Source organism: Mus caroli, chromosome 13 (assembly GCF_900094665.2).
Source record: "Mus caroli chromosome 13, CAROLI_EIJ_v1.1, whole genome shotgun sequence".
Lineage (NCBI taxonomy): Eukaryota > Metazoa > Chordata > Mammalia > Rodentia > Muridae > Mus > Mus caroli.
In genome coordinates, this window is record NC_034582.1 from 101,406,292 (window position 1) to 101,428,999 (window position 22,708).

The following is a 22,708-nucleotide window of genomic DNA, read 5'->3' on the forward strand; positions in this document are numbered from 1 at the left end:
CTGACCTGCTTGAGTTCCAATCCTGACTTCTTTCAGTGATGAACAGCAATGTGGAAATGTAAGCTGAATAAACCCTTTCCTCCCCAATTTGCTTCTTGGTCATGATGTTTGTGCAGGAATAGAAACCCTAAGACAGGGCCCAATGAGTGATGACATAAGAAAAGGATACAGGCACTTGGGGCTTCTATTGGTCCAACCAGGGATATTCAGAACATCAAAATAAATAATCATAGTGGGTTTTAATTTGTCGAGTAAACACTGTGAGTGCATTGTGTCATAAATGAAAAGACGGAGACAGAAGAAAGGAAGAATGTTTTCTTTTCACAGAATGTGGACTAATAAATACTTCTGGAATGCTTGAAGGGGCTAGGAAGAACACACTTTCATGTCCTCTGTTCTGGGTCTCTACTGGGTTCAGTGCCATGAGAACAGCTACCTCACTGGGCCTTCAGGTCTCTGTGGCATCACCTGCTCCTGAATTGGAAAAGCATCAGCTATGATTCTTCCACTGGACTCTCTTTAACCTCTCCATGGCACCTTTCCCCACTACTAACCCTGTGTGAGCGCAGGACCTTTAAAAGCCCTTCTCAAGTAGGAAGGCTTGGGCTTGGGCAATAGGCATTACAAACATGAGGATCTGAGCTCAGTTCCCAGAGCATGCATAAAAATGCAGGCATGGAGGGAGGTACTTGTAATCTAAGTGCTGGGGAGACAGAGGAGGACCCCAGGGGTTCACCCTATCTCAAAGGAGGTGGATGGCATTCCTGAGGGGGACACTTGACCTCTACATGCATGCACACACAGGAACATGCAGGAACATTAAAAAAAAGTTGGAGAATTTTTAATCTTTATAGCATTTACCCCTCTCCATCAAGAGCACCCACGTCTTACAATGGTATTCAGCATCGTGGCTGTCCTTTGTTCATTGTATCCAAACAGTACAATAAAGAGGATCAGGCCATTGATCTAACGAACATTTAAATGATTCAGATTAACCCATTCTTATTATGATTGAGGGTGGAGGTGTTAACAGCCTTGAGGCAAAACTCATTCCAAATTACTATTATTGCCTATATTTGTGAATGTGTTTCTTTTCCAACTGGAATAGAATAAATGCACTTGCCAAATCAATGGTTGTATACTGTGCATTTGTGGTAGAGGATCAGATCTCAGTGACTGTTTGGTTAAGTCGGTGATGGCCCATAGTCATTCTCCAAGATCCATCCAGTTTTGGAGAACAGCCTGGCAAATTGACGCCTCCAGACAGGAATACCTCCCCTCTGTCCTCTAGGTCTTAAATTGGGGCACAAATCTTTGTCTTCTCCCAACATACACTTTCGTGTCTGATCTGTCTTGGAACAAGAGGCAGTTTCAGTTTGTCATTTGGCTCTATCATAATAGCTTTCAATCCACAGAATCAAGTACTGTTAATATCTAGTCCCAGGTGTACGCTCCTGGTTTCTGCCAGAACATGTCACTTGTCTTAGTTGGTGTGTGCTGGGATTTAATCCTAGTGATTGGCTTGGCAGCCAGGAATGGAAGTGAAGGGCAGTTCAGGGAGGAGGGAGGCAAGAGAGTTTTTCTAGTGCACCAGGCATGCCAGTTAAATCAGAGGGAGTCTATGGGTACCGACGAGATGACCTCATCTTATTTATGTTCAGGATCCTACCTTTCTCTGCCTTCATTGTAACAGACTTGCCTACATGTTCAAAGTCCAAATGTAAGCGGAGAGCTATGCCTCTTAGCAATGAGCTCTTCCGCCGCAGTTCAGCTGGATCTGTTCTGTGCTAAAGGCCTCTTTATAAGTTAGCACAGTGCTTCCCACATTTCCCTTCTTAAGGACTCCAACACGGGTATCCAGCCAATTTTGCTGTCTTTTAGGCATTAACCCCACTCTGTTTTCTGAGCCCTTGTATTCTTACACCTACTACGGTATTTACCTCCACTGGGACATTGTCCCAGGTCAACATAAGCTTCTATCTTATGCCAGGGGCTATGAATGCCCTGGGCACCAAAACTGGTGTCTCGATTTTGTTACCTGAGGACATGCCAAGAGAGGAATATACATTTAGGATTTTTGTGAGATGGGGAAGGATCTGGGAAAGACTGGGTGGGTTATCACTTGACAGTTCAAGTGTGACCCCAAATGCAAGTGACAGCGGAGGTATGTTGGGTGGAGTACTCTAGACCACGTAGCCTAAGGAAGGCTTAACAAAACAAAGGACATAATTGGCTATTGGAGGATTTTCATGTCTACAAGCATGCTAGCTGGACCACTTTTTGCTGTGATTAGCTATGAAGCAGAAAGAACCAAGGCCCTGACACAGACATGGTGATGGCCTCCGGTTGTCTCTAGGGTATATTCTCAAAGTAGCTCCATTGTTCCAGTAAGTAGCAGTTCAAACCAGGCAGTTTGGGTCCATAGTCTAGACTGAATCACTGTCCTGTGAAGCATCTCAGAACTGCAGAGATCTACAATAAATTGGCCTCTGTCATACTGAGAGTTTACATGGAAGCTTGGCCAGTCTGGTAAGTCTTCATTCTATTGTATGTGTATGTGGGGAGGTGTGAGGGGCATATTACAGATTAACGTATATGGACAAATTACATATGCATTGGATATACACATGAATAATTTATAGAACCATATGTGGATTTAGTTTCCTGAAGTATAAAAGGGGTTAGCAGATTGGAAAACAGATGCAAGAAAGAGTATTTCCTGGATTGCTTATAGAGTAAGATGGTCAGAAAATGGTGGCTAAGCATTCACATTTTCTAGGGAGCAAAAATTTGAATATGAACCCATAAAAATTCATTTTCTTCTACATTCTTTGAAATCTTACTGTAGCACAAAGCATAAAAAACTCATTTAATTTTTATCATTTTCTTAATAGTGTTAGAAATAACTTTCTACCATTTTTTTTTTCAGAGATGCTCTTTTCACTTGGGCTGTGATAAATATGTATTGATAGCACAACAGAGAACTTTCCTGTTTTGAGCTGGAGCCTCACATAGCCTTGGACTCCTGATCATGTTCCCCAACCCCTGACAAGTGTTAGGTTTATAGGCAAACACAAGCTTAAATGAAGACCTTAGTAAACACTAACCTCTTAATGATCACTGTAAGCATCCAATAATCAACACACATACAATCAGCACACACACACACAATGGATTGCAGTATACTTACTTGGAAAAGGAGTTCATGTTTAGTCATTATTTTACAGAAAATAGGCATCGTTATTTTTTATGGATAGCAGAACCAAGGTACGGAAAAATTAGATTTCCTTCTTCCACAAGAGAATAAAAAGAAACTGAAATATTAAATCAGATACTTAAGCATCTATATTCATTAACAATATAATCCTACAATTGTAATGTATCCTTATATTCAAAGGCAGACATGAAAAGATAATTTCGAGAATACAGATCTGTCTGAAGGTAGATATTGTGTATTATGTGTAATACAGTAGAAAACTAATGTTAAAAGTAAAGTGGAAAATTAAAAGTTGAAAATTTAAAAAATTGAAAATTCCAAATTCACAGCCCCTGGAAAAATCATAGTCTTACTTCTAAGGGGCTAAGAGGGCACACAAATCCAAATGGAGCTTCTCAATTCAGACGTTTCCCTTCTTAAGTTGGGAGATACTTCAGATGTGAGTAAGACAATGAAGGGAGGAATGTTGGTACCAGGGTGTTTGTAAGTAACGGCCTACCAAGCTTTATTTATAGCCTGGCACTTTCAATGTTTCTTTACTTTTAAAAGCTAAATTCCAAATATATACTTTATACTGGCGGTGGGGATAGGGGGCAGTGGTCCTAAGGATACAGACTGGCTTTCAGAATTAGACCTTAGGAAGCAACTTTGATTTCCTCCTTTCTTTGGTTCTGAATGTGAAGAAGTGGCTCTTAGTGGTTATCATACAAGATAAAAAAAAGGGAGTGCAAGAGTTTGAATAGCAAATAAGTAGCTGTTACAGATCAGGGGTTTCTGTAAAGTGTGGCCTCTCACACTCCACTTAAAGGGAGCCTGCAACAAAAGACTTAGGGTGAACAAATGTTATGTAGGATACCTACCCTAGGAAAAAATAATCTAAAGAAGTGTAGAGGTTTGGTGTGTTGTTTGCTGGTAGAGTGTATGCTTAGGGCATAAGGAGTTAGGGTGGACGATCAACATGAATTTGGCTCAAAGTTTCTTGACAGTCAAATCAACAAGACACAATTCTACCAAAGAGTAGCTTTCAAAAACCTTTCTCATAATCACATTTCACAAAAGTCTTAAATGGGACTTTAAAATGTCCTTGATAGCATCATTCAGGAAACATAACTATTTTTAAAAACTGCTATTTAAGCCACGTGCTTATATGCAGAAGCTTAAAGTTAAAAAGCGATGTGGTGAAGGTGGTGGTGCTGGGCCGATTTTGTCAAGGAAGACTTCACACCAAAGTGTGAATCTAATACATGGATTGCTTTTCTCAATGGGCGGGTAACTTCTGTTTGGTGACTAGAAAAATCCAGCAGAGAAACAAAGGGCATCTTGACATAGCAGCCAGCTGACTCATCTAAGAGACAGAACTGACATCTGAGCATCGAGACTCAGGAAGAAAGTCCGAGAGGCCTCTCAAACTTTAACAGGATTACACAGCCCAGAGCATTGCAGGAATTTACTAGAGCATTTTCCTCATTCGAAAGGGCGTCCTCCAACTACAGGACATTTGTTGGCCGCCTGTGCACATGCAGGGCATTCTGGAAATTAAGAATTATGAGCAGTGTTAAAAACAGCAGGCATCCAATTATCAGCATTATGTGAACAAAAGCCTAAAAATGACCCAAATCAGTAACATACAGCCACCCGCACTGACTGAAAAAGATAAAACAAGCACATCCCTCCTCCAACTGGCTCAAAACTGTATGGAAATAGCCCTGGCAGGCAAAGGACCAAGGATGGCTCCTGCTATTTACTCTGCTCCTCTAGCCGTCTGCACCGGGAATGTAAGGCTAAAACCTATCTAGAAAGGGCATCTCGTCTGCACATACATCCTTATCCCGCTTTCAGTATCTCTAGTTAGATCTGTAGTCTAGCTGCTCTTATCTTCAGTTTTAGCACCTATAGTCTAGAACTAATTCTTTTTATCTTATCAGTGAAAATGATGAATCACGACCTTCCTTCCTGTAGATAGTTTTACATACTTGGAAAGCACTACGTAAACTCCGTTCATTAATGGGATATAACCACGATGTATGTATTGATCTACACACAGCTTTATTAAGTTTGATACTAACATCCCTTCCCAGGCACCTTTATCGCTGTCAAAATCTTCCAACCCTCAGCACTTAACAAAAGCTTCACAAACACCCAGGTCTTAATTTACTTAATTTGTTCCAACACTACCAGGTATTTGAGTAACACTATACCCTGAAATCTACTATTTAAAACCATAGCAAGTTCAAGACTAGAATGGCCAACTTAGCAATACGCTGTGGTTTCAATGAGACTAGCACCCATAGGATCATTGTTTAAATACTTGGTTCCCAGAGGATGGGCTGGTTAGTAAGGAATTAGAAGTGTGGCCTTGTTAGAGGAAATGGTCACTGGGGGTGGGCTTTGAGATCCCAAAAGCTCAGCCACGCCCAGTCTAGTTTATTCTCTGCCTACAGCTTGTGATTTAGATGTGAGCTTTCAGCTACTTCTCCAGGTCCCTGCTATGGTGATGGTGGAGTAACCCTCTCACCCAGCAAGCAAGCTCACCATCGACTGCTTCCTTTTGTAAGCTTCCTTGGTCTTGGTTTCTCTCCACGTCAAAAGAACAACAACTGAAATCCCTTGTTTCAAACAAACTAACAAAGACATTAAATGACAAAGGGCAAAAGGATGTAGGTCACACACAGGAACAGGACTAGGCACTTGTGTGGCATGTGCCACACACCTGGGTTCAGCCCAGTACTGCAACAATGATACAGTGATGTTCATACTTTTGAGGCAACTAATCTTGGGGTTTACATTCTAAAAAACTGTCTAGGTTACTGTCTAGGAGAGACAAGAAGCCAGTAAACCCAGACTGAAGAGCCGTGCAAGCAGAGCAGTGGTGGCTGTGGAGGACTCGGGTGGGAAGGCCGCAATTGTTTGCCAGCCCCCTTCAAAGGCATTAGCTCTACAAAGGCATAAAAGCAAGCTCCCAAGAAGTCATCAACAAAAACAAAAGCCATCTGTGTGTGTGTTTGTGTGTGTGTCTGACCTTCCATGAGTGGGGCTCTGGGGATGGAATTCAGCCTTGATTGCCAGCGTCTTTACCCTCTGTCTCTTTAGCCCCAGAAATGATAATCTTGCATTACTCCCTGTTGAGTTTCTTACTCTTTTGAGTACTAATTCTGTTTTTCCTAAGCTCCTACACGGATGAGTCTGTGACCGTAAGACACATGCCTTTAATTTAAGCAGACATTTCTTAGTAGTATTAGCAATATTGATACTTTCAGTACTGCCCAATAATATCAAATGTTGGTTAAAAATAACAACTGAAATAACCCTGTCTGGCCTGATAGGCCCTAATGAGTTTTCTAGAAAGAGTCTGATAGACACCTCATAGATAAAACAAGCTGACGAGAGACTCCCGAAGTGTAATCTACCCAGAAGCAGAGGCCATAGTGGGATGAATCACTGATGGGTCGATAAATGGAGAAGTGAAAGCGGTCTGCACAGAGGCAGGTTATGCACGTTCAAACAAGCAGCCAACCAGCACGGCTGGAAAAGCCTTCCCCAGCACACTAGCTCTGAGAGATGCTGCCACCACCTGGACAGTAGGCAAGTAGGGGATTTTAGTTCTTGTCAGCAGTGACAGACTCAAAAAGCATAACTCCGCTTTGGGGGCGGGGGTGGGGTGGGGAGAAAAGAGAAAACATTTCTGCTAAGACAGGAGTGAGCAGAGATTTTGATAAAATACTTTTAGAATCCTAAGTCTTCTGTTGTTAACTGGAAAACCTGTATAAGAACATGAACTTTGATGGGTGATTTAGTTCGGGATTAGTGACACTATTCAAGAAGCACTGACTTCAGTACTTGGTACACAGAAAGTACTCAACTGATATTTCAATAAGGTTATGAAATAAAATTCAGGGAGAAAACCCAATTCCATCCAAAGAAGTTACATATGTACAGGGTTACTGGAGGGAAATAAGGCCAAGTACAGGTGAGAGACCTTCAGGCATCTTTTAATCAGAGCAAATAATAACATTATTACAACAACAGAAATCAGGGTACATGCCTTTCATTGACACATGGTTAGAGTGAGACTTAACTTTGTACTTAACAAACATTAAGAAAAGACTTTAGAAACTAAGGAATGACAAGGAATTCTACTAGGAATTACCTTCTCAAGAGGAAAGCAAACGTACAACTTTTTAAGGCTTTGTGCAATAACAAATATTGTGCTTCAGAGCTGCTATGCGGGCATGCTGCTTTAATCCTGCAGACACAGCTCTTCCTAGTCTGCTCTCCAATGGGAACTACCTTAACACCCTACCTCCTCTCTGAGACAGGGTCTCAAGTAGCCCAGAATGGTTCAAACTCACTGTGCGCCTACCAAGGTTGTTAATCTTCCTGTCCTCACTTCTCAAGTCTCAGGGTTACACCTGGCTAAAATCTGCTTCTTAAGAACAAGGCAGAACGTATTAGTTGTTCTCTCATAATGCTATTCTGAAGGACATTTGGGAGAATAAAATCCAGGTTAAGACAACGGTGGTGGTGACTGCCCATCATCCCATTACTTAAGAGAGTGGACCAGAATGACCCAGAGCTCAGGTAGAGCCCGGGCTACATAGCAAGAGTCTTTCAAACAAACAAACAAACAAACAAACAAACAAACCAACCAACAAACAAACCCATGACTACCCCCTCTCCCAGAAAGGATAAAGAGCTAGAGGACTGGCCAGATAACACTAATTTACTGATTTGAAGGAGCCTGAATGACCAGAGGTCAACTAGAATGCCCTCTAGATATACAGGAGGAAAAGGCTCAGAGTGAATGAGTGCTGTAGGAGCATCAGTACGGAGACTAAAAAGCTGACCTTGCTACGGAACAGTCAGCCCACGGTTTGGGAGCCTATCTTACTTATCATCTTTGGTTAAGGTAATGGAGGCCTCAGTAAGGCTGTCCTCTATGGCAACCTCTATGCTGTTCTTGGGCTTGCACAGGCCTGCCTAATACACCAGAAGAGAGAGCCCTAAAATCTGAGTGTGAAGGCTAGGCCTCCAATAGCCAAAGAAACTTGCTGCTTTCTTTCTCTCCTTTGTAAGTGTGTGTACTGTGCACCCCCTCCTCAGTTCCTTCCTTACTGTGCTGCTTCCTTTTATTCCCAAGACTTTCTGGGACCCTGGGTCCTTTAGAGATAAAACAGAGCAACACACTGGGAGGCAGAACTTGTGAGGAACCATCTACTGAAGTGAACATGTCACTGATACAAGCCGGTTATGGGTACACTTGTTCTGCACAGGTTTTAAGCAATCCTTCAGGCTTTCACACAAGAATAAGAAAACCACGGCTGCTATTACAATATGCAGCCATTCGCGTATACCCGGGTAGCAGTATTTTAGATCCTTAGATTAGCTGCCAAAGTCTGCTCCTTGGTAAATAATGGTTACCGTTGTTATACTATAACTACTCATACATGTCTCGGCTTGCTCCTCAAAGGGAACGCTCAGTCTCTCAGGAATAAAAACTTGCTTTATTTGGCACACAACAGCGAGGAGGTCTTGCAACATTCGCCAGAGGCAGTCAAACAGAGCAAGTAGTTCAGGCAAGCAATCACAAAATTTGAACACCAACCAAACCAGAGCTAATCTTTCCGTCCCTGTAGATTAGGAGACCCATTTAACGCACCCCTTTCTGCTTGTTGACTTTTTGAAGTCCTTTATTTATGTATTGCGATCTCTATGCCCTGACAGTTTAATTATTGACAGTTTACTTTGGGGCAAGTATCGACCATTCCTTTGTGAAATAAGTTAGGCTCTTAAATGAAAACCAAACAACGGAACCTCTTTCCCACAGCGTGGCAGCATTTCCCCCTGGTACCAAGGTTCATTGGACACATCCCAGCCCGGCTGCTGCTTGGCCGAATCTTTAAATATTTAACCTTTGTTCAACTCTACAGCATGAGTGAGGGGCGAGCTAGGGAACAAGCCAGAGTCCTTCCACGGCCGCGAGAAGGCTCTAAGGAGACTGCGGGGTCCACCTCGTGTCTAGCTGCGGCTCTCTGGGCTGAGAGTCCCCTGGACGAACTCCTCACCCACTCCGTCTCCTCGCCGGCGTCCCACGCAGGACGCGAGGCCACGAAGCCCCACCTGCAGCGCACACGAAGCGGCGCGCGGCGGCATCACCGGCCGCGGACCCGAAGTCTCCGCGCCGCCCCTCCCCGCCCTCCCGCTCTGGCTCTAGCCATGGCGCCGCCGGAAACCCGCCCGCCACTTCCTCATCCCGCCCCGCCCCGCCCCGCCTTCGGGCGGGACCTGAGCGGAGCGGCTTCCGCTTTCCACTTTCCTGCCTGGTGGTGAGTGGGAATGGGAGCGGGGATCCCCTAGGGCTGCGGTGGCTTGCAGTAGCCTAAGCTGAGCGTGTGGCCGGGCTCTCCCGGCTCTCTGAGCTCCTGACTGCGGGTCCTGCCCGGCTTCGCTCGGCGGGGCGGCGTCCTTAGCCGGTGAGGCCGACTGATGACCGTGGACATGGCCCGGGGCAAGGAGAATGCTAAGCGGGGAAAGTTAGGAGAGAGAAGCTGTAAGTCTAGAGAACGCCTGGTGCAGCTCCGGGTCCCCTAGGCTTTTTGAGGTGAAGGAGTGTGCCTGAAAGTGAGGCGAGGATGTTCTGGTCCGAGACTGAGGTGCTCTCGAGATGTGGCCTGTGGACCGTAACTTTGCCATAACCTAGTCATCAAGTCGCGCTAGTCTTATTTGCAAAGTTGGGCGGTTTTCGCAGAGACTTGTATTTAGTTCGTTACTGGACTCGAGAAAGATCGATCCTTCTTGGACCTTCCTGCAAACTGGTTACAACTGGGCGAGGGCGTAACGACAAGGGACTGGATGGTTAATGTCTCCAGCAAGTTTAATGTGCTGAAAAGTAGGGGCATGGTTTCTGGTACAAATACGGAGATAGCATGGGGACATGGAAGTTAAATCCAGGGATAGTTTTCTTGATGTGACGGGTTGTGGGTACCATGATTATTTTGGTAATTCTTTATTTTCTTGTAAGGTACACTAGTTGTACTACAGACCACAAAACCTTTAAAGAGCAAGGCATAGTGTTTGACTTTGTAACGATGTACCCAATCCAACAAGTAAATGAGGAGTCTTAAGTACAAGCAGTTTAAATTCTTGGTTGGTCAGCGGTGGATCATCTGTCTACTGTGCTCTACTTGGCTTTGGTTTGGATCCCCAGCAGTAGATGCAAAGATTAAAAATCTTTATGGGCATGGTGCCTGTAACATGTCAGCCAGCCAGCTTGATTTTTTTAATATTAGTGAAAGTCATTCAGACAAAATTTTAGTAGTCAAGTAATTTACTTAAAATACTTGGCTTCTACGAATGAGTACTCTTATTTTGGGGCATTTGCAGTTGTAATTTAGGGAGAAATAGGTGTTAAGGGGCTATACTATTATAGAAAGATGTTTTTACTTGTTTGTGTTTAGAGAATTGAGAGATTTTTTTTCCCATTCCTAATCTTACTGTAAAGGTATCTTTTATTCTCCTGTTGTAATTGTCATCTTTGAGGCTTACTGCTCAGTCTGCTAACCCAGTCCTAGTCCCGGAAGCTTCTAGCCTCCATACTATCTTATCTAGGCTTAGAGTGTTTTCAGCTTCTGAGACTTATTGCTGAAAAGTGCATCCTTTCTTGTTCTTCCTGAGTGCTGGCTAACTTACTCACTCACTTACTCACTCAACTGTTCTGGCTCAAACTCCTTGCCAAGTTGACTGATTCAATCTGGCTTCTCTTTCTCCTCTTCTGAATTGCTCTGCTTGACCTCAAACTCTAGCAATGTGTTCTGCTCTTCTGGCTTCTCATCCTCTGGCTCATTGTCTTCACCTGTGTCTAGCTTGTTCTCTCTCTCCAGCCTGTCTCTGTAAAACTCTCCTGGTAAAACTGCCTTCTCCTTTCTTCTCTCTCTGGGCTGCTCTCTTAAGTAGCCTCTTTTTCCTCTTTCTTCTTTTGAGGGCTGGGCACATCCTGTATCTATCAAATCTTTCTCTGATTCATCACTTTGACATCACTTTCAAATTTGGTGCTTCCTTCTACAAACTAACTTGACCTTGTTTGGGATTAAAGGTTGTATACTAAGGGCGTGTCTGCATTCCAGGCAGAGGGACCAAAGGTGTGTGCTAAGGGCGGGGCCACACTATAGCACAATCTTGGGGTTCACAGTGTGATCAAAATATCCTGCAATATCTTACAATAGTTATGACTTAATTTTCTCCTTTTCTAGCTCATCCATGTATATGTATATAGAATTTAACCCCCTCCACATCGTATGGTCATACTGAAGAAGACATAACCAACAATCATCTGAATTGATTGACTCACGGATAGTCCCAGGGGAAATTAGAGGTCACTACTCTAACATAAGGTAAATGGTTTTTAAAAATCTTAGCTTGAGACTTTAGGTGGCTGTAAACACACACAAACCTTCCCTAATGCTGGCATTGTAATTCAACCTGTAATTGAAACAGGTTGCTAGAAATAGGAACAATATAGAAAATGCCACTCAAGTCCTCACCATATTTTACCAGGTGATCCTCCATTACCAACTCAAAAAAGACCAAGATGCACACTTACCGTGTGGATGAATTTCTCATTGTGATTTTTTTTTTTTTTGTAGAGCTGTCAAATTTGAAAGCCCATAACTTAGCAATCTTTTTTTTCCCCCTAGATGTATGAATGTGGATTTTTTTTTTTTTTTAAAGCATCATGGTTTCCTTAACCTACGTTCCAAAAATAAACATCTACTTCTCTTTCTCTGGGAGAATTTTTTTATGGTCTGGCCCGAGAAGTCAGACAAGAAGTCTGATTTGTACTTTTGTTAATTAGCACTCAGCAGTACTAATGGTCTGTCAGCAACGGCAGGCTTCAGCTCTTTCCTGAATTGAGCCGGTGGAAGTCAAGATCTTTGTTTGTCTGCTCCTGCACAGTTTGTCCTGAGAATTAGAGGCATGGAGGACGCCCATAGGACACAGTTCAAGTGGGCCTTACCTTCTATAAATTGGTCTTTACTTTCTATAAATTATTTGTGTTGTTCGATTTGAACTATTTTTTTTTCCTAAATGGAGATACTAATCTTTATTGAAATGCTACTAATTAATACTGAATAAAACAAAACTATGCAATAATGGAATTCTGATTAAATTGGATGTGTTCTAACTTTCAGGATTTGAGTAACCATATAGTCTTCTGGTTTTTTTTTTATTTTTTTCTTTCCCCCCTCCCTTCATTCTCCAAGCCGCTTCCTGCTTGCTGCAAAGATGCTTGACATAAAGGCTTGGGCTGAGTATGTTGTGGAGTGGGCTGCAAAGGACCCATATGGCTTCCTTACCACAGTTATCTTGGCGCTCACACCACTGTTCCTAGCTAGTGCTGTACTGTCCTGGAAGTTGGCCAAGATGATTGAAGCCAGAGAGAAGGAGCAAAAGAAGAAACAAAAACGGCAAGAAAACATCGCAAAAGCTAAACGGCTAAAGAAGGATTGACGGGGCGCACAGACTGTAGCTAGAGAAGACCCTCTGGAAGCTCTGCAGCTTTGGAAGGACTCTCACGGAATTTCCAGGCGGTTCCTGATGACTCCTGATAGTATTATTTAGTGAATTAATCTGACCGTACAGAAGAGTCATGTTCTGACCTCAATACTATAGTAACTTTTAGGCTTGGAAATAAAAGTTTGTTGGTATCTACTGGCAAGTATTTAAGTTAGCATTTATCATACAGGTGGAGCATACCTAATGTGAAAATTCAACGCTCAGAAGCACTGTAAAACCTAACACCTGTGCTCAAGACATGATGCCAAGAGCGGAAAAGCCCACAGCCCACTTCGGGATGGGTTGCAGTCAAAATACAGGTGCACTAAAAATACATCAAGTTATCTTCAAGCCATGAGAAATATAAGCGGACCTTGTGTTCAGAATTGGATCCCATTCTCAAGGTATTATGAAATACTTTAAAGTCTGGAAAAAAAATTAAAACATTCCAAGCCCCAAGAATTTCTGTCTGTTCAACCTGTAGTAAAAATTCTTTAAACTGACACTCATTTGCCATTTTGGAGCTTAAAGTATTCAAGTGAAAAATGATGAGAAAATGGTTTTAGAATATGGTAGTTTAAATGGGGTTCAGTTCTAGACAGAGGATATTAGGAATGTAAAAGAACTAACCGGAAGTGGAAAGTTTACTTTGGCTTAAAAGAGATACAGTATATTAATCACCTTTTCAAAATCATTACTGCTTATTTTTTTTGGAATGGAAGCATTACTTTCTCAAAGGAAAATTTTATTAATGAGTATGGCTATTTTCATTCTTCTGACTTTAGCTTTTAACACAGCTAGTAATTATCAAGATACTGCATTGTAAAACCTAACTTTATATAGGATTCTTATTACCTTGACCACGTTCAGTACCACCTACTGGATGGACTAGGTTCTGTACTTTGAACACTGCCATTTGCTTAAACGTGTTGCAGAGTAACATGCTGTAGAGCCGGCAGTGCAGATGCTTTGTGCTGGTGACACCTTGGGTTCTGTTTTAAATGTAAACTTGTTAAATGTCACCGGATAATTAGCTGATTACATAGACACTACTTTTGTTTTTATTGTTTACAACCAATATAGTAGTGATGTCCTGTTACTCTTTACTTAATATAGGTTCAAAGTGAAAATCAGAATTTCAAATTTATGAAGTCATACTTCATAATTTAAGCCAGTAAGGGTTTAAATTTGGGAACATGATTTCATGGGTATAACAGTGGTTGCAGGGATTGCAATAAAATGGCAGAAGTACAAGCTGGGCACCTTCCAGTGGTAATACACATACGAGACTATTAATCATGGCTTTTCTAAATGCATTGTCGAGCAAAATTCACTGCAGTATTTTAGTGCTTATTACTGTTTTCTGCACCTCTGATAATTTTAAGTTAGAATAATTGTTAGTCTTAATAAAAATGAAACTAAATATTGAAATAAATTTGATACCTTTTTATAAAGAGGTCCTGAGTTTTTGTCTTTTGGTGGGAGGAGTATTTGTTTAAATTACATATATCATGCAAGTTAATGTTTCAAAAAGATTACGAATTTCAGTCATAGCTAAATGTTCTAGAGTTAGGATAGTTTCTCAAAAGAAGTCAAGGACCCCTAAAAATACTGACGGACCGGCTGTTTTCTTTAGGTTATTAGCTCCTGGTTGGTCCCATCTTCAGCTCTAGGCACTAAAAGAATTCAGTATTCACTTACGACTGTCAGGTGATCTCGGTTGCATTATATTTATGTAGTAAGGTATTGTATCATCAGAAAAAACTTGCTTATAAAGAACCACTGGTCTACATAGATCTTCAGAACCCACAGTTTGGATGTCACTAATTTCACAGAAAGTTTCAGTATATTTTGTTTATGGCCGCATTTTAGTGTGGAGTCCAAATAGTGAAGCAAAAGGTACAATAATCCTCAGTAAAGAAGAGGTTTCGGTAATTTAAAGGTATGTAACTAAAAGTCTGGTTTCCTAATATACCTTGATGTCCTAATGTGACAATTTTGTATTTGATGTAAGCTATTATTTCTTTAACATTGGAGACTTTGTATCCATGAGATCAACAGACATTTAAACTATTGGGGAAGATGTGTGTGTGCGCACGGGCGCTGGGAATAAAGCAGGAAACACTGAAGTTTAGAATTCGTCCGAAAATCCATCTTTTCTCATTGAGAAACAGTAGTATTGTTAGAAGACTCTTACATGTTATCCAGAATACTTTTTAAAAGAAATGCCCGTTTGTCATGTCTGAATTTCTGAAAACTAAATGCAGTTGTTTCCCCTTTTGTGGCTAGAAACATGCTGTCCTGAGGCTGTTCAAGCATTTTCCCCAAATAATAGAGGAAATGTGATCCTACTTCAGATGGCCGCCTTAATATCTGCATTTGGTTATAGGGTCACGTAGTTTATTGCTTCTTGTTTGGAATAAATATTTAAGGCCAGTTTTTTGGAACACAATAACAGATGGTCAGATATCAAAGTTTTGAAAATGCAAATGGAACTTGGACAAGTTTCTTTATAATTTCTCGAAATCTCAGTTGACTTCCAGCCTCTTCATCCTTTTTTTCATAGAATATAAACAGTTTGAAGAGTGATTTAAATAAATTCAGATTATTTTTTAAATAATGTGGTTAATGGAATAGAATTAAAAAGATCAATACAGTGGTAATTAGTTCAAGGTTAATTAAGAAAGGAGCTTTCTGTTGATAAAAGAACGGTAATGATTTTCCCTTACATTTTTGTTTATGTTTTGAGATTATAATCACATCTTTCTACTTTCCTCCCTCCAAACCTTCCCATTCTCCTACCCCAGCCCAGCCCAGCCCTAACGCCTGCCATCTTTCAAACTCATGGCCTCTTTCTGTTACATACATACATACATACATACATACACGTGTGTATTCTTAAATCTAACATGCTCAGTCCACATAGCTACTTCAGTGTGTGTACTTCAAATATAGGTGCAGCTAAGTTATATGATTAAACCCTGGAATCAGAAACATTGTTTTGCGCTTTAGGAGTCTGCACAATATTAAGGCCATCCTTGCAGAAGTATCCACATACATACATAGCAGAAGTTCTTCGGTATGTATTTGGTCTGCAATAAAATGGCAGAAGTACAAGCTGGGCACCTTCCAGCGTTCTTTTGTTAATAATGAACATTTTCACTCTTGAGACTAACCCTAACCTTTGAACATAAGTATAAAATCTGTCTTGAAAGACATAATAAATTTTGAAATGTTCAAATAGAGTTAATTAAAAAAATGAATCGTGGCAGGCAAGATATCATTTATTATTTAAATTCTGCTTTGAGTGTTTCACTGCTGGGTGGCTTTTTTTTAATGTAACTTTTCTTATTCACTTTACATCCCACTCACTGGACCCTTCCCGTTTACTCCCTCCCCTAGTCCTCCATCCTACCTCCCCTCCTCCAAGCAGGCGTGGACCCCTGTGGGTATCTCCCCACCCTGGCACTTCAAGTCTCTGTGAGGCTAGGTGCTTCCTCCCTCATTGAAACAAGACAAGGCAGCTCAGCTAGAAGACCATATCCTACCTACAGGTAACAGCTTTTGGGATAGCCCCCATTCCAGTTGTTCAGGACCCACCTGAAGACCAAGGTGTACATCTGCTACAGATGTGAAGGAGGCCACCCTGTGTATGTTCTTTGGTTGGTGGTTCAGACTCTGAAGCCCCAAGGGTCCAAGTCCGTTGACTCTGTTGGTCTTCCTGTCCCTTTCACACCCCACAATCCTTCCTCCTATTCTTCCATAAAGGGTCCCCAACCTCCATCCACTGTTTGGCTGTGGTTGGCTAGGTGGCTTTTAAAAAGTGGAATGGCAAATGAAGTCTGGCAAGCCAGCAGAGGCAGGTGAATCCCTGGATTTGAGGCCAGTGTGGTGTACACAGTATGACTTTTTTTTTTTTTTTTTACCATTTTTTATTAGATATTTTCTTCATTTACATTTCAAATGCTATCTCGTAAGTCTGCCACCCACTCTCACTTCTTGGCCCAGGTGTTCCCCTGTACTGGGGCAAATGAAGTTTGCTAGACCAAGGGGCCTCTCTTACCAATGATGGCCGACTAGGCCATCTTCTACTACATATGCAGCTAGAGACATGAGCTCTGGGGGTACTTAGTTCATATTGTTCCTCCTATAGGGTTGCAGACCCCTTCAGCTCTTGGGTACTTTCTCTAGCTCCTTCATTGGGGACCCTGTGTTCCATCCAATAGATGACAGTGAGCATCCACTTCTGTATTTGCCAGGCACTGGCAAAGCCTCACAGGAGACAGCTATATCAGGGTCCTTTCAGTAAAATCTTGTTGGTGTATGCAATAGTGTCTGCGTTTGGTGGCTGATTATGGGATGGACTCCCAGGCGGGGCAGTCTCTGGATGTTTTAGCTCCTTTTGTTTTAGCTCCAAACTTGAGACCTTATTTCTAAAACAAGGCCCACAGCACATGATAATCAGGCTAGAATTGTATCTTGTTTGTTCTGTAGGAGATTCACATGACTGTTCGGCATCACCTGACAGCAAACCTACTATTCATTACTTAAAGTTTCTTTGGATCATATGTTCTGTCCCAAGTTCTCTTATTGAAATAAGAATTCCCCTCCCCCTCCCTTTTTAGCAGCTGAAAGCCCACTGTTGTCCTTCCTTTATCAATGCTGGTTCCCGCCTGAGCCCGGGGACATTGCATGTACTGGGTATGTAAAGTGGCATGACACTTGCCTGCATAGTTATCAAGGAGGGAAACGATCACGTGTAGGATTCAAACCTAAGTACAGTTAGGCTTCTATACTTACAATATCATGTTATACATAATCAATAAGCTTTGTGGAACACAGTTTATAGTCAGGAAATACAAAGGGATCAACTTTTAACCTTTTATTTGTTAAAATAGCCATCTCCTTACAAATGCTATGACTTTAGGACAGTGCATTCATTGACTTTCTCTTTTGCCGTCTTCTGGCATCCAGGATCCTGGCTGAAAAGTTTTGCCAGTGCTGGTGGGAGCCACTGAGGGCTCTTCCTTTCCAAAATACGGGGCAGAGGCGTGCCCTTTAACTTGAGTTGCAGTAGATGAAGGCAAGAGTTCTTCACTGGTTTCTTTACCGAGTTTATCTTTTTCATAAAAATCTTGGCTTTTTATTTTAATTTCTTCTCTGTATTTTTCATTCTTTAGTATTTCCTGCACACAGATATAATTGGGAAACATGATTAAATTTTTAGTTTAAATCATTCAAAGGTTTATGGAAACAAAGTCAATCAAGATATTAAGAGATTCTGCGTTACATGTGTAGCTAATGAACAGGCTCAGGCCGGAAAGGCTTTCAATTACATATCATTCTGAAATATTCCTTATTTTATGTTATAAGAGAAAGACTGAGACAACACAGAAAAATATTTACTACTTAAAAAGTAAAACCAATGTTGCCTAAGAGTCCACACTACTCTAGTTTCCAGGCTTCACAGCTGCTTTCTGCCTTAAGGCCAAGCGGCCATGACTGCTTTTCCACTGCAGAGCAAGATGCGCTGGAGCATCCCAGAATGCTACTCATACCTGCCACTCTGTGTCAGTGGGATTCACTGAATGCTAATTCACCGTCTGCATTGCTGATCTAAGCTCCATCTACTTCTGTGTCCCTAGAGTGGTCTAGTGGAGACCAGAGCTGAAAGTTCAGCAGGTCCTAGGCTCGAGCTACAGAGAGGCTCTTCACTACTGGAAGTGTTTCCTCAAAGCAGCCAATTGGCAGGAAGTTGCAGCTTGGCTCTATCTGGGATCTATACTAAAATTACAGTGAATCTTTTATTATTGTTTTACACTGAGTACAAGACTGTCATAGAAGCATCATTACATAGACCTTTCAGAAAGGCAATGAAATCCTTTCGGGTTGCAGGGTGAGAAGGCAGGATAGAAGCATCCTTCACATGATAATGAGAGACTAGAGTATGAGGAAATAGAGGACAAGCTCCAAGGATCAAGAAAGACAAGCAGAGAAAGCTAGAGGGCACAGAATCAGAAAGGCACAAAGCAGCCATGTTTCAAGATTGGCTCCCTGGAGGAAGAAGTGTGAAGTAAACTGGGAGAGTGTAAACAGCCCCCCAACCCCACCCCAATACCAACAGGCCAGGGAAACTTACGATTCTTACAAACTTTAAATCCAGCACAGGGAGTTAGTCTGAAAGTGACCCCCTCCTCTGCAGCAAACTAGCTCAAAAAGAAATCCATCACACAAGTGTTCTAACAAGATGTCATGCAACCACACACATGAACCGGGTGGTGGTACACAGGGCTGTAAGTTCAGCTTCCTTGAGGTGGAAGCAGGAGAATTCAGACTTCAAGGTCCTTGCTAGTCCTAGCCAGTGCCTATCCAGCTGAGCTAAATGAGACCCAATCTCTTAAAAATACAAAGCTGCATTCAAAGATACAGGAGTAGATGAAATACTGCACTAAGAATTCAGACAGCTGTTGCTAAAAGGATGAGTAAATTCCAAGAGGGTAAAGTAGAGAGGTTAATGAACAAAGGAGACAACAGGGGATGTGAGTGAGTCATCATCAGAGCAGCAGAGGCTCTGAAACAGAGCAAGCCTAAGGAAACAGCGGCTGTGCAGTAGGTAACAGTCTGACAACGAAGGCTCATGCTGATTTAAAGAGAGTGACTGCTTATTCCACTGTGCTAAGAAATAAACACCCAACTTGCAGCCATCCTCCTTTTTAGCTCCTGTCCTAGTAGGGACTTAAGCTTAGGGTGTATACAAGCTTGGCAAGTGTTCTACTACAGGGCTGTATCCCTACCCTACCCTACCCTAGTCCTTTTGAAACAGCGAAAGGAGGTGATACAATGACATCTTCAAATTTCCCACCAAGATGGTGCACAACTGGTACCACACTAGCCTGTTAAAAAAAGAAAAAAAAAAAAACAGAAAAAAAAAAGTAGAGAAATGTACAAAACACAGTGCTCAGAGCCCAGATGTGACTTCTGAAAGGTGAGGGATAAAATGAGGTACTGCCTGTTACCCTGCATTTCTGCCTGGATACACATTATGGACTGCCACATGGGCTAGGGCCCAAGAGAACTTGGCATCTCACTAAGCTCAAGCCATAATGTTAGCTGCCTCTGGAGACTAAGGAAGATGGAGCAGACTGGGCAGATTATCAAGTTCTAGACTCTGCACAGGGACCCACTTTAGTGTTCAGAAAGATGCCTGCTGAGTATGCATAATGTGAGCCTTCACAAAGCCAGCCAGGAGGACTTCTGGCCAAGTCTTAGAACAGAGCAGAGCAGAGCAGAGCAGAGCAGAAAGATGGACCACTGCTGGAGCTAGCCCTGGATTAGGAGACATTCAAGATCTATCAGCCCAAGGAAGTGTAGAAGCACCTGGGCAAACAGTAAAGACCCCAGGAGCCCAGCTGCTTGGATTAGAAGCAAACAGCATAAGAGCAGGCTTGCTTTAGAACTGTGCTATTGAATGCAGTAGCCAGATGTTATTTGACTTTAACTTATTTAGAATAGATAAGATTTAGAAATCAAAGTATTTAACAGCCAAATGTATACAGTGGCTACTGCACTGGAAAAGACAGATACAAAAATCTCCACCATTACAGAATTTCTTATTGGAGTATACTAGAGTTTATCTAATATAACTTAGAAATAATCCTTCAGAACTTTGAGGTGAATCACATGCTAATTAATGGTCCATCAGTACAAACCTCAGTAAAAGGAAAGATAACAAAACCCACACATTATAAACAAAGGACCATGTTAGCGGTCACCATGCAAGCAAGAAGAGAGAGTGTGATTTAAATGTAGCCCAGAGTTATAGACCTTGAAATGATTGAACCAACAAATAAGGATGTCATTACAGCTAGAGCATAAAAATGTTCAGCTATAATGGCTGCAGGAGGGAAGACAGGAAACAAAGAGAACCAAGAGAAGAACTAGAGGGGAAACGTACATGCCAGGAAACCTTGAGTGCTGTTTAGCAGCCAATCAGACACAGTACAAGAAAAGAGTTAAAAAGCTATGAGCTTAAATGAGGGATTGGAAAAGCTTACAAAATAAAGCCTCAGTGAGGTGGGGCCGTAACAAGTTGTTCACCATGTACATACACAATGGAAATAATAATCAAAAATACCCAAAGGGGATACAAATATAAACTTACATATCCAAGAAGTTCAACAGACCCCGATTGGGATGACCACACACCAAAATCAAACTGCTAAAAACTGAGGAGAAAGGGGAATCTTTAGAGGAAGGGGCACTCAGACGTGAGAGACAGAAATCACTGAGTTCTCTCAGAACTAGTGAGTGTGCTAAGAAGAGAGAACGGCTTTGAAGTGCTCAAATAAGAAGACCAGTTATAGAATTCCCTATCCTGTGAAACTCTTCTCAAGAAACATTTTCAGACAAATAGAAGCTGAACTGATCACAAGCAAATCTGAAGATGAGAAACATTAGAGGAAATATTTCAGCTAATGTAAAGTCCTACATAGAGAAGTCTGATCCCAGGTAATAGGCCGAGCCCACAGGGAAGCAGCAGTGAAGGCCTTCCCTGCACAGAAACTCAGGGTTTCTGCACACTTTGCTAGGTGTTGGTATTCTAGAACTCTGTTCATTCCTTTCAAGTTCTTGAAAAATATGAAGACCGTCAGAACCCTGTCCAGTGATTGTGTTGCTACCACGACAGCTCCTCAAGCTTTGCAGACCAAGTTCAGGACAGTACAGCTGAGAAGGGAGGGCTGCTAATCCCATATGCAGCCCTCAGACCACCATTACTTTTGTGTCTCAGCACTGTGTCTCAATAGGCAGCAAAAGGCAAGCAGCTTCAGGGAAGGAAGGCTGTTTCAGCTCACAGAATAAGGGGAAACAGTCTGTCAAGGTAGAGAAGCCGTGGCTGCAGGGTCATGGATGTGAGAGTGCACAGCTGGGAAGCCTCATGCTTTTCACATCTCAGCAGAACAGGAAGTAGAGAGCAGTCAGGAAGCTGGGCTTCACTATGAAGCACATTTCTAGCAACTCATTTCCACCTCCGTCCCCCTCTTCCTGCCGCCCGCACACCTGTTCTTCCAAACAGCATTAGCAGCCAGGGACCTAGTGTTCAGGCACACAAGCCTATGGGGACATTTCACATTCTCAAGGCTAAAGCCTTCCCTGCTTCCACTAAGGACAAGCACGCACCCGCCTAGCATGCCTTCCATGGGCCACACCAGTTTCTGTGTCCCTTGACATAGGATTTTGAGCAGCATATCAACAGTGGTCTTTTGATTCAGTCTGAAGCCAAGTCATGGAATTAACAATCACGAAATCACAGGTAGTAAAGTCAACCCCATCCTGGGAGAGCGACATGGAGTCTCATGGAGTGAACAGCTGAAGAATATTATTCCCTACCAAGCTCAAAGAAGAAACCCTACTGACAATGGAGACAGACTGAACTCAGTCAAAATCTGTATGCTAAGTTGTCCCGTAAGTGTGGTTATGAATGACGTGTCTGTGATAACTATCATTAATAAAACAGGCAGCAGAACTTATTCCCATGTAGCCAATACACTGAGCTTTGTTTATGGAGCCTTGTTTTGGTGACAGTTGACAGACCTGTCAATGCTACCTATTGTTTGAATTTATAGGTTATTTTATATGTCAATATTGTGACCTTAAACGTCATCGTGGAGGATGAGATACAACAGCAAAAGGGAAGAGGCTGAATGCCTTCAAAATGCTCGCTACATAAGACAGAGACGGTAGCTATTTTTCTGGTCTCATTCATTAATGTGAACCCAAGCTCCCCAAAGGTGGTCCAGTCCTCTGTAACGCCATTACTTGCTAAGAGTCCTCTGGGTAGCTGTACTCAACAGTGCAAATTGATACATGAATCATGATGCCAAAAAGCTTTTAAAGTTTTTTTTTTTTAAGGCTTAAATATGCACTCTACTAATATGCTGACAT

At 42.1% G+C, this 22,708-nt stretch overlaps 1 protein-coding gene across 3 annotated transcripts; it reads left to right on the plus strand.

Moving 5' to 3' along the window:
- The first annotated feature begins 9,482 nt into the window (after window positions 1-9,482).
- Window positions 9,483-14,220, plus strand: Smim15 (small integral membrane protein 15). Of its 3 annotated transcripts, none has more exons than XM_021180409.1 (3): window positions 9,483-9,540; window positions 11,464-11,604; window positions 12,475-14,220. In XM_021180409.1, exon 3 carries the CDS (start codon window positions 12,497-12,499, stop codon window positions 12,719-12,721), a length of 225 nt encoding a protein of 74 aa, XP_021036068.1. In that variant the 5' UTR covers window positions 9,483-9,540; window positions 11,464-11,604; window positions 12,475-12,496; the 3' UTR covers window positions 12,722-14,220. The 3 variants fall into 3 exon arrangements, with proteins under 3 accessions (XP_021036068.1, XP_021036069.1, XP_029324487.1); XM_021180410.1 differs by lacking the exon at window positions 9,483-9,540 and adding an exon at window positions 9,547-9,764; XM_029468627.1 differs by lacking the exon at window positions 9,483-9,540 and adding an exon at window positions 9,547-9,687.
- The last annotated feature ends 8,488 nt before the right edge of the window (window positions 14,221-22,708 follow it).